Raw genomic sequence first — 13,251 nt, 5'->3', positions numbered from 1 at the left:
AAAGCAACTTTCCTCCTACCATCAAAAGTATCATAATGAAAAACGTATTTCACCCCAACGCAACAAAAAACCAAAAAAAGTTTTTACGGGCAGACAGACTTTTCAAGTAAGATCGACCGGACGGGATTTCTTTTTTTTAATTTGTTTTTGTGGAGGCTAAAATAACCATAAAAATAATATCATTCAAAGCTTTGAAAATGTTCTGAATTTGTTTCCAAAATTTTCAATCAAAATCAATCAATTTTGGCCAAAAACAGCTGATTTACATGATTTTAGCCAAACTAAAAAAAAAATTCAAAATGCAAAATCTGGGTCGGTCGTGCCCGTAAAGCAAGGTTGTTGTTTACTCATCGCCTAATGCCTAAAGTAATAATAATTTTGACATGACACTAGTCCAATTTGAAACTAGATGCTGCTGCTATATCATGTGTTATATAATCTGTAGGTGTTATTCTATGGCTGTTTATATTGTTGCTATACAAGCTACTATAGCCTATGTCTTTCTTTAAAATGACAATGTATTATGTGTTAACATGTTAAATCATTTAGCATGAAATAAACAAAACTTGACAGTGAAAATGCATTCTGTTCCAATCATTGTTGTTCTTTGTTCTTTAATTCCATATTTTCTCATAAAAAATAAATCACAACCATTTGTTAATACCTATTAAGCTCTATTCCCTTTCTTACAGTTCTCCTGATTGCTTAATTACATGTAGTTAGGTCCAAAACCTCAATTCTGTGACCATTCTCTGGCTAGTAATATTTGACAAATGATTTGACTTCTATAAACCTTGAGAAAAAAATCAGCCCCCTGTCTCTCGCAAAAATCCCAGCATTTTTTCGCTAGAGGCCATAATCTCAAAATTGGTTTTGTAAATATCTAATACACCATCCAACCAAGGAATAAACTTTTATTCTCTGACTGCCAATACTGTTTCTATGAAACATGATTTAATAGTAGTAGCCCCAAATGCATTTTACACACATAACCACACCTATTCAGTATAAAACAAATTACAATGTAAATATTCTCTAACCAAGATTTGAGTTCAATTGACTAATTTGCAACTGAAGAGAAAAAACTGATTTCGTTTGAAATCCAATCTGCTTAACACCAGTACAATTCAAATCTATATCATTATGAACATTCTGTATAGCCCCATCACAAGTCATTGCAAATATCCTGGAGGGCGCTGTTTGTAATCTTACAAATAAGGTTTAGCACCAGTGTGATTTGCATACACTGGTTGCTGAGATCCTTGAAATGATCAAACTAAATAATATAAATATTGAATGTTTTTGAGAACAATGGCACGAATATTTTCATGAGGTGAAATATGGACTATGCCTTGTTCAATGGAACAGTTCATATTTCACTGAATGAAAATATTCTGTATATTGTAAAGAAAAAAACATTCATTTTGTTTTATATAATGGAATTTCCAAAAAGTGCACTTTTTTCCTAAATAAATTTGCTTACACATACGCAAAAAATGGGCTTTACCACATAAAAATGTACTTTTTTAGGCTTATTTGAATGTTTTTTATACGCAAACAAATGGGCTTTTACCCCCTTAAAATTTACTTTTTCAGGCTACACCTTTGTCCTTTAAATAGTACTTTTGTGTTACTAAGTGGAACAGGTACATTTTTAGTATCAAAATAATCTTGATATCCAAAATTCTATTAAAAGGTTTCTTGGAATTAACAACAAGAGTGACATGGCAAATCATTTTCTGCACTTTTTGGTGCAAAAATCTTATTTTCACCAAATGGAGATGAGGCAGTTTTACGTTGAACCCTCAAAATGTCCTCATCTTTCCCCCTTTGAACTTACACCATCTTCATTTCTGCCATAGAAAGACCACATGTCTTAACTTTCTTTGTACCTCCATAACTTAATATCACAGTCATCTCCACAAGAAACTAACAATCCAGTATCCTTAGGGTTCCACCTTACACAATTAACATCCTCCCCATGGGCTCTGTTCACACTGGCTACCATGTCAAATGATGGCTGGTTGACTTTGTCCATGACAGACTCATCCTCTCTGAAGATACGGATGGAATCATCACCAGAACCTGTTGCAAGGAGGCCGGTTTCATGACACCTGTATGATGAAATATGAAATACACAATTAGTTATTACAACTTTATGACAACAATATGACCCCAAGGTAACATTCAAGGTATCATTCTTAAGCTATGGGTACTCAAACAATGTTTGTTCAGCTTATATAAGGTGAAAAAACCACTTATGCTAGTTGTGCATTGTGTAATGCGTGACTGGCGCACGCTTGTGTGAATTATGTGAGTTGGGACTTTATTGACTTGTTCAGCAACAAAAGCCGATTAATTTTTGCCTTATATAAGCCAAACAAACTTTAGCAATGCTTATCCTTTTGATTGGGACAGCCAAAGGTAAACACCCTCCTCTTTTCAAAACTAACTGTGATTTCAGGTACAGGATGCCTCTGTACACGAGAACGACTGTTTATGGTTATTTACGCTGCTACTCTCGAGTACCTACGTCGGCCACCAGACCCTTGTGGCCCAGCAAGCCGGCTGCAACTCGCGAATACCTTGTGGGGTAGGTACTTTGAAGGTACTCCGAGTACCGACACTGGTACTCACCTGCCAGGTACTCTGCAGCTGAGTACCAACGTGGGTACTCTGGCAAAAAAAATTAGGCAAGCAGGTTGCCATTTCTTATTTATTTCTGTTGCCATATTGATTTATATTGATTAATATGTTCTTGATTTATGTTTCTTATTTTGTTCTTTGGGCATTTTTTAAGCGGACAAGTTAAGTAGGCCTATTAGTAAATGAGTGAATAAATAAGTAAATAAACAAATACATATGTAAGCAACTGAGTAAATAAATAAGTAAGTAAATAACTAACTAAATGAGTAAGTAAATAAATAAGGAAATAGGTAAACAAATAAATAAGTTATTAAATAAATCACCCAAAGAAGTAAATAAATAAATAAGGAGATAGGTAAACAACTAATTATATAAATAAGTAAATAATTCGGTAAATAATAACTAAATGAGTAAGTAAATAAACAAGGAAATAAGAAAATAACCAAGTAAATGAGCAACTATAAATAAATATCTAAATGAGTAAGTAAATAAATAAGTGAAAATAATAAATAAGTATATAAACAACTATATAAATAAAAAATAGTGAAATAGGTAAAGACCTAAGTAAATTTATAAGTACATAATTAAATAAATAAGTAAACAACTAAATAAATAAATAGGTAATAAATAAATCAGTAAATAACTATTAAAGCAAATAATGAGTTAATGAATAAAAAAACATAAAAACATGTCAATAAAATATATGATGCAATCTGTTATAAACATTTCTGAAAAATAATAAACTTACTAAATAATTAATTAAATAAGATACAAATTACAAATGAAAACAACCAAGCTGAGCAACTATCAGCCAAGTAAACAAACAGCTAACTAACCAACCAAGTAAACAATCAAACAAACATAAAACCGTGTTATTTTCCTAACAGAATAAAACGGAAAACAAAAGAAAAACAACAGAATTATAACCACTGATAACACTGTCGCCGGCGTACGGAAAAACTGCATTGTGCAACAAGCAATTGCATCCATCATAACAAATTAATAATTCCACTTCAACGCGTTCGTGTTGAACGCGCAGTCGGCCGCGTAGTTGTACCACGGGCGCCCTCGCCTTGAAGTCAATGAACTTTACGATCAAAGGATTTTGGCGACGGAGTACCTCGCGGGTGAGCACCTTCACTGCTACTTCACTGCTGACACATGGGTACACCATGGATGCGGTTACTGTGCAGGTACTTCCGCTGAAGGGCCATCGAAGTACCCCCGACCAGGGTTCCCGTTAAGGTTTTAAAAATGTGCATCCGTAATGACGCAAGTTTGCTGACGAGGTTGCAAAACTTGCGTCCAGACAGATTTTTAAAGCGCCCATCTGAAATTCACGATTATGACGATACACACGTACCCCGGGTCTACACCTCATCAAATGTTGATTGTTAAAAAAAAAATAAAAGTGCATTTTCGCCATGATATTCCATCTCCATTCGCTATGATAATTTTTCTCATTTCTGTGTCAGTTTGGGTCCGAAACGTGGTCAAAAACAGGTGCAAAAACATGAGCAAAGTCTGTCAATCTTGAGCAATTTTCGTTCGTACTTTCACTTTCGCATTTCTTTTTTTATATTAACGTGTTGTTGATGCTACAAAAACTAAAACATGCGCTGCCACATAAATACGAAAAAGGGTTATCATTTGGATTTTGTCTTTAAAATTGCTTTTATTCATCGTAACAATAATACTAATAAAGGAAACCTAGATTATTTATGAGAAAATAAAAATTGAATATTGTCAGGTTGTGATAAATAATTAAATAAACATTAACCGCACGTTAGCGGCACGTGCTTGCTTGTAAACAATTCAATCGGGACTTCCCCAGACCATCAAATAGCGATCGTTCGGAAAGCATGCAAAAAGTGCACGATTTCCTGACGTTGCATGTACAAATATTGCAGAATTTACTTCAATTCTCAGCAGGTGGGTCAAAATTTTGGGGCTTTTATTATCTTAAAAATATAAAAGAATACAAATTTCTTGTGTTTATCATCAATTAATAATAAAATTTCGAAGTTTTGTCTGCGTCCACATGCATGTGACATGGACGCAAAATACTTGATTAGCCATGTGAACTTGCGTCCAAATTTGTAAAATATGCGTCTGGACGCAATGACGCACACTAACGGGAAGCCTGCCCCCGACTATGGTGTGCCTATAAGTCACCTACTCGGTACAACGCAGTGGACTCTTAGGTGACGGATGGTGGAGTATCGATGTAAGTACTTTGCTACGGGGGTATCTACAGTATGGTGGCCGATGCTGGTACTTTGGTGTAGTACCAACGTCGGCCACAAAGGGCTTGGTTACTCGGTAGTAGCCACAAAGTAGCATTGCAGCAGAGGTACTCCGTCTCCAGGAATCTTGTAGTGTATAGTTAAGGTCTTACCAGTCAATGTCATAGATGGTTCTTGTATGTTGTCCAGATAATGTACAAACACATTTCCACTTTGGTGTGTTGCCATCAGTTACTATTCCTGCAAAAACAGAAGATAGTGATTGAACACAGTCAGTTAAGAATTGTCATTTAATACACATATTCCTGTAATTCTTCACATCCCAACCGATTTATTCATTTCAGTTCATCGGTTCATCCATTCATTCAATCAATCAGAAATACGAAATCTATTTGGTTCATCCAGTGGCATGCCCAGCCCATGATGGTGAAGGCGTCAGTCTAACACCCTCATTCGTCAATGTTCTGGTTTAATGACTTAGAAACTTATGTATTTATTTATTTCTTATTTAATCTGGGGTGACCAGTTTTGTATGTTTTATTAAGTGTGAGACTTTCCCCCAGAGTCTGGGGAGTGGAAACTCCACAGTTGTGTCCGTCCAAGACTGCGCAGTTGTTAACCTTTTTATGCATTTGTTTTTGAATATATATTTTTAGAACAGCAGAGTGTGATCCTGTCACAATAGCGCGGAAGGACACGGCCACCACAACCAAAGTCACACAGGAATATTTTTGATGACATAAGATTCAGTCTAGGTGTACGTTGGAAGTACTTGGCATACTCCGTGAGTAGGCTCCAAGCTTCCTCCCGTGAAGGTTTATACCACTGGGCCAACCCCTGATACATGTTCATTCATTTCCATAATCTATTTTGCAAACCAAAGCTTAGTTCTTACTCAGAGCCATCCTGATATGACATAAAGTCCAGTTTAGTGACTATAGGGCACAAGTCATGCACAAACCTTCTGACCACCACAGATCCCTAGACTGCCCCTCCCCTCTGATCATGAAATATTTAGTGACTGCTGCCAGTCATATCTAGAGCAACTCAGAGAGGGTAGGTCATGGTTTTCACATTTTCTTTTTGAGATAACAATTTAATTGAGGACTCAAATCAAGGCTGAGAAGCTGAGCAAACCAAAGCTGTATATACGGTAAAAGGTGTAAATTTTGTTTGATCAATTTTTCAGACTGGAAAAATTTCAAGCTTTGAATTGTTTAAAAATTTCACAAGTATCACATTTTCTACATTAACTTTGTTAACTGCTAATTTGGGACAACTATCAAAACCACATGGTCTAAGTATTGCCGTTTATTTCTCCACATAAACATGGAGAAGCAATAAATAAACACTATAAAACTACAGGTAGGGGAGTGGGGTTAAAGGTTATAGAAATAGCTGGTGATGAAATTGAACCATCATTTGTGTACAACAGAGCTGCCAACATTGGAATATGTAAATGCAGAAGATTTCAGCGAAGTGTAAAAAAACTTAAGATGTGGCGCTCTCGCGCCAAGGGCAGTGGCCCTTGCGTGTCATCAGCACCCCGAAAACTCCTGGATAGCTTTTTGAGACCCTTAAAAATGCCTTTCCAAGGCTACTCAACTTTTTTTTTTTTTTGCAAAAGGACAGGACAGTGGGCTTATAATTGATTTTGTTCTGATTTTTTAGCCAGATGGCTGTAAATGCAAAAGATTTAGCCAGATGGCGGCAAATGCAGAAGATTTAATAAATTTTGCAGACGACAGAAGATTTTCAGCAAATGAGGAAGTCTTCTGCAGGATCAAGAAGGGTTGGCAGCTCTGGTACAAGATTACAGAAATAACACTAATGTACTTTAACACAATCTCTCAATTCTAGCACTGACCTTCTTGATTTCCTGGCAAAAACTCCTGCCATATTTTGACTGTTTTGTCATCACTACATGATGCTAATCTTGTCCCAGTAGAATTGAAACAAACACTCCATGCAGTCGAATCATGCCCTTGATTGCAAAAGGACAGGACAGTGGGCTTATAATTGATTTTGTTCTGATTTTTTAGCCAGATGGCTGTAAATGCAAAAGATTTAGCCAGATGGCGGCAAATGCAGAAGATTTAATAAATTTTGCAGACGACAGAAGATTTTCAGCAAATGAGGAAGTCTTCTGCAGGATCAAGAAGGGTTGGCAGCTCTGGTACAAGATTACAGAAATAACACTAATGTACTTTAACACAATCTCTCAATTCTAGCACTGACCTTCTTGATTTCCTGGCAAAAACTCCTGCCATATTTTGACTGTTTTGTCATCACTACATGATGCTAATCTTGTCCCAGTAGAATTGAAACAAACACTCCATGCAGTCGAATCATGCCCTTGTAACGTGGCAAAACTACACCAATCATCATCTTCTTCATGGAATAATCTTATTGTATTGTCATAACTGGCAGAAGCTATCACCTGACAGAAAAGATGATAACACATAACAAAAAGTAATAACATATATTTAATTAATTAATGCACCTCCCAGTGATAATATTAACTTCACATCTACAGTAAGCCAAAAATTAAGGTACCAGTTGTGTTCACCCCAGTATATCCTAAATAAAGACAAATATGTAAGATTAAAACAAGCAGCCAATACCTGTACTCTTAAGCTCTGATTTTTAAAAGACCTTAAAAGACCTTATTTGTTGAAATTGGTTGAGAATTAAAGGACCGGTGATCTAAAATCTAATGAAGATGTGAAATCAAAAGTTGCACTTTTGTGTTCTAATCAATGAAAACACAGCACTAGCTTTAACGTGCTAATCAATGGAAGCACGGCGATAGTTCTCCTGATCGCAAACGCTTTGTGTACAAATCAATAGGGCATACAATGAAGCAAACTGCAACTTTTAAATTGGCATCTTCCTCGAGTTTTTGGATCGTTGTGTGTTTATTTTTTGAACAATTTCAACAAATGAGGTCTTAAATTCGAGCTAATATCTGTCTTTGTTTAAGATATACAGGGGGTGAACATAACTGGTAACTTAATTCTTTGGCTTAGTGTATTTACATTACATCAACATAACTAGTTTTAATGTCAACATCAACATCATAAAATTTTTAAAACCTTAAGCACATAACATACATCCATTTGCTATCCGTACAAAGCATTTTTTGAGATGTGTTAACTGCCATTGGAACACTGAGTTCCATTTGCTGCGTTGAATCTTCATAAAGGCACTAACCAGTCCAAATTTTGTCTTTATTTAAGTGTGGATGTTAAGATGTTTATGAAAAGTAAAATAACAGGAATTCCCGGAAGTTGCACGTCATACACACGGCTGTCAATGAAGAGTGGATTGTGTGCATCTTGTCAATGTACCCGAGTTCTGAGCATGTCCGGCTGACATTGTGAAAAGACTGGAGGAATTGCTGCATTCATTACATTACCAGTGAATATTGCTGTATCTGCCTGGCGTTGTGCCAAAATAAATAAATTAATTAATTAATTGATAAAAAAAGAAATAAAATAAATATAAATAAATAAACATGCCAGCTTACCTCTTTATGTGGATGCCAGCATATATGCTTCACATCTTGAGAATGAACACTCAGTACTCCAGCACACTGGTAGTCCTCCTCATCTTGGTCAACTGGAAAACAAAATGCCACATTTAGTTTACGGATTATACTTCCTATTGCAGCCTGTTGAGGCTATACTGTAAGTCCTCTGGAACCTTCTCCATATTCCAGAAAAATACAGCACTAATGTTTTTTGGATTAAAATAGTGTCCTGTTTTGCCATATGAAACATAGCTAAATCCTAATCTTATCTTTTAGTTAGTTCTAACTGGCAATGAAAATAAAATTTCAATGTTTGATCAACTTATGGCAATAAGGGCCAAAAACATGCATTTTGAGGGAGTTTGTCGCATGTTGTGACAATCAAGCCCAAAGAAATACAAAGACTTATTTCATGTTATGCATTGTAAGTTTTGGAAAACACATTATTTTATATCTTTTTCATAATATAACCAATTATGAAAACTAACATAACATATTAAAATTATGAGTTAACTCTTACCATTTGCTCTTGAAAGATTTTGAATACTTAGACTTAAAATCTGTTTTATGGTCATTGCATGACATTGTCCAGGTTTGTGTTGGGCCTTGGTATTTTGTACTTGGCCCAAAACAAACCCTCTGATTTCATGCAATAACCTCAAAACAGATAGCGCAGAGTTATTATTTTCTAATCAATAACTCACATCTGTTTGTGGGTGAAACAACTAACAATCGATTTGATTGGGATGTATATAAAATGTCACAAACAGAGGTTATAAAAAACTGATAGCATGAAATTCAGTATCCACATTCAACAAATCAAATGACAATCATATTTTCTTGCATTACTTCTATAAAATATTGTATAGTACCCAAAATATCCATTCTTGGCAACTATTGACAACATCAGTTAAAATCATTCAAACCATGTGGGCCTAAACATAAAAACCAACTTCCACACATGTATTAATTTTATTTTTTACATCTCAGTAGTGTTGCTAGTTTTTCACAACTACATGTAGCACCTCAGTTGAAGGCTTATTCTTGGTCAGTGTGAGTGGTCTAGTTCGTAGACACATAATCTGATTGGACAATCGCATGATTTCGGGTGCCGTCTATCAGGCCGTAGACGACCCCACATCATCATGAGCGTTAATAATGTGTCACGTTGTATGCGTAGTTGTAAACAAGTTTCGTTCATTTTATAGTAAGGGGAGTTTTTATGATGGTAACTTTGTTTTTGCTTAAAAAATAATTTACAGTTATTAAAGTTAATATTTAACTGACTAAGAATGAGAATAAACGATAGGAATTTTTGTTTTTAATATCCTCTACCGTGTGATAGACGACAGGCAGGTTCAATATTTATATCGTACTAACGGCTGCACCGGCATCCACTACTCAAAATATTGGACCTGCCTATTGTCTATCACACGGTAGAAAATAGTAAAAACAAAAATTCCTATCATTTATTCTCTAAGTGCTAGCCAAAAGCTAAGGTCAAAAACTGGATGTTTTTGTACTGCTTTATTTCAATTATTTACAAAACAAATGCCTACCTTCCCATACCCAAACACTTTTATCTCTGCTACATGTTGCCAACAACGCTCCTGATTTAGACCATGCTGCACTCTTGACCTCATTCTCGTGGCCCTCTAGTGTGGCTGTGCATTCAAACTCCCCTTTGTTCCTATCCCATATACATGTGGTGGCATCAAAGCTTGCAGAAGCTAGCAAATTGCCACAGGGAGACCAGCAAACTCTACGAATGGTTCTAGTGTGACTGTCTTGCAACAGAGTTTTACAAATCCAGTTGTCACCTGTAAAATGAAAGAATACAAGAAATTCCAGGGATTTCTAACTACAGGTATTAAAATGTGGAAATTTTCATACGATTAAGTTTCCACACTCTCTCAATTTTTAACTGTTTCTATTTCCATTGTTTTTCAATTTGCAATTCTAAGCTTCCTTACATACTACATATGTTTCACAGTAGCAGCTTGGAGTGGGAAAGTAAATGTGGCATTTTGTGGGACACAGGAATATTTGAGACTTGTGCAAAGATTATAACATTGGCGAGCATAATTTTGATTCTTGCAAACTTCCTGTGTGGTAAATTATATGAATCAATTTTAATTGATGCAAATCGTTTTGCAGAATTGTTGCACAACTAATTAGCGACGCTCTGTACAATTAACGTGCAAACGGCCTTTACCGATGTGAGGACAGAAAATGTGACTCTCGTGCTAGTCTCCCACACAACCAGCTAATTATGTGGTCCTGACACTCGCCGTTCATAACCGCCAGGACCACATAATTAACCGATTGTGCAGGAGACCAGCACGAGAGTCACATTTTCTGTCCTCCGGAGTGTCGCGGGCTTGACATGCCTCATACCGTCATTTCTTACCCTCCTTTCCCCATATGCGTATGACTTTATCACCACCACAGCTTGCTAGAAGTGTTCCTTGTGGATTCCACGCCGCATGCCAGACACGATCCTGATGTCCAGACAGGGTAGCTATTGGTTCCAGTTCACCTGCCATCTTAAAACTACATATTTAAAAGAAAATAGAAGAAGAAAAACACAAAAATTAACCTCAATAAAATAGTTTATATCTAGTCTTGGTTTCCTTATATATCACAAGCACAATGTGTGTGTGCTTCGCGGTAAGCAGTCATGTCATGTCAAAATTGACAAAAATGACAAATTTTGATCTTTTTTGACCCATATTTTTAAAACAAAGAAAAAATTCAAAAATTTAAGAAAACACTTTCTAGATACGTGTCTTTACACAAATATGCAATTTTCATCCATTTTGATATTTTGGGTACGGTAAGTTGTTATGGCGGACCGAAAAAAATTGGCATGGAAAATCAATTTTGGCTTGGAATTTGCTACGGAAAGTCCTATGACAAAACGGTTTTCAGTTTTGGCTTCCTTTAATCAAGGGCTGTAATTTGATATATAAAATGATGTGATTTGATGGCAAATGTGAATTTACCTTTCATACCTACTACATAAATGTATGTAATGACTCTAGTCCGAATAATCAGTCCCAGAACAAAATATTAATTTCTGACATGATCGTGTTCTGGGTCTGAACTGTTTCCATATGAAATCTTGCTGGCAAATTGAACAAAAGAAGCACATGGTTCTACTTGACAGCTTTTCATGTTTTTAATCCCTATCATGTTCTGTGAATCACGCTATTGTGTGAACCATCCTTCTGTATATTTTAGCTTCTTGGATATCATCGGAAACATAGATAAGTAATATTAGGTAGGTCACTGTATTTTTAAAGATTTTTTTAGATGATTTTACAATGACAAAATTGATGTTTTAAGCTTCTTTTCAAAAATTGGTTTTAGCTTCTTAAAAAACAGGTAAAAAATTGTTGGATATTTTTGCTAAATAGTTTAAAGCTTGACTCCTTAGATGAAACTTTTAGTTTAAGCTTGTTAGAATATTAAACCTTGATGAAATAGTAATATTTGAGCTCGATATAGCGCGGGTGGTCTAAAAGTCAGGATCGCCCTTGAGTGTTTGGACAAGCGGAACGGTCTTTTGTCTACCTCTCTGTTTGTAAACAGACGAGGTCAAAATTGTCATCCTCGCCGAATAGGAAAGTCAGCGTAATAGTACGGCACTATGACTATGACTGGTATGACTATGACTATGTAATGTAAGGTCATGAGGCCGTGAGGCTGAGGTATGTTCACAAAATTTTCAAGTAGGATATTTCACATGGAAATTATTTTGTTTAAAAAGGTGAATATTTAACTTAAAAAATGAGGGGTCAACCATGTCTGTAGGTAAAAAATTAGCAAAGTTATGGGCAAATGTCTGTTTTTAAAAAAAAACATGTAAATGCATCATTTTTCACCACGGCGATCCATTTTACACAAAGGCGATTTTATTTTATGAAATCTAACTTTCACTGCATGCTGACTTCTGTATCAAGGATAAAGTACCGGCACATTTTAGACTACGTCGTCAAGTTTCTGGTGTCCAAATTTCAAATTTTTGTATTTCCCTTTTTGGATTGAATGTCGCCCTCTATAATAAGGAATGTGGACCTGAGGTAAGCTTAAACTAACTTGCTGAAATGCTGCAATTAACGGTTACCTGACGTGATATTGTATCAACACTGTCTATAAGAAGAAGAGAAGCAGAGCCTGAAGAGAAGATACGCGTACGCACGGTATGTATAAAGTCAAAAACCGTTGAACTTGAAGTTCATTCCTGAAAAATCACCATTATTTTCATGATTTCCCAACACGCGTGCGCAATTCAATTAACACCGCAGCTCGTAGTCTTTTGGAGATCAGGGGCGCACAACACTAAAATAAAATTCAAGAATAAAAATAAATTAGCTGTCAAGGATTGCTAAAGTCCTAAAGACCCCTGTTTTCCTCATTTCCCCCTAGAGACCCCATATTTGTTATTTTCCCCCAAAGTGCCCAAAACACATTTTACCTCAATCGGACATGTTTTCCCAAAAAAGGCATTTTCCCCAAGAACTCATTAGGCCTAATGCGGAAATACACTACGCAAAAAAAGTTTCTTTATGGTTAGGAAATTTACCCACTATTAAAATCTAGCGAATAATGTTGTACGTTTGCTCAATAATCGCATGCAGGTGATTGTCCTGCACATTTTGACACCTCATACACTACTCTACGACACTCCTGAGAAAAGATATGAATGTTTAAGTAACACGAGGTCGAAAAATGAAAATTGCAAAGAGGCCTATTCAAGTTTTCAGCATAAAAGAACACAAAAAACAACAAACATGCAGATAACATTTTTGTTTAATTGCTGAG

At 35.8% G+C, this 13,251-nt stretch overlaps 1 protein-coding gene across 1 annotated transcript; it reads right to left on the bottom strand.

Annotated features, from left to right (window-relative positions):
* Positions 1–579: 579 nt before the first annotated feature.
* On the bottom strand, positions 580–12,736 carry LOC140155708 (probable cytosolic iron-sulfur protein assembly protein CIAO1 homolog). The gene is made up of 7 exons (XM_072178643.1): positions 12,554–12,736; positions 10,835–10,977; positions 9,984–10,244; positions 8,422–8,513; positions 7,131–7,332; positions 5,045–5,132; positions 580–2,114 (listed from the first exon to the last, which is right to left on the bottom strand). The coding sequence occupies exons 2-7, from the start codon at positions 10,968–10,970 to the stop codon at positions 1,877–1,879; spliced, it is 1,017 nt and encodes a 338-aa protein (XP_072034744.1). The 5' UTR covers positions 10,971–10,977; positions 12,554–12,736; the 3' UTR covers positions 580–1,876.
* Between the last annotated feature and the right edge of the window lie 515 nt (positions 12,737–13,251).

The sequence above is a fragment of the Amphiura filiformis genome, chromosome 6 (genome assembly GCF_039555335.1).
Source record: "Amphiura filiformis chromosome 6, Afil_fr2py, whole genome shotgun sequence".
Classification (NCBI taxonomy): domain Eukaryota; kingdom Metazoa; phylum Echinodermata; class Ophiuroidea; order Amphilepidida; family Amphiuridae; genus Amphiura; species Amphiura filiformis.
Note: the sequence above shows the minus strand (reverse complement) of the source record. Positions and strands in the feature narration are given on the sequence as shown.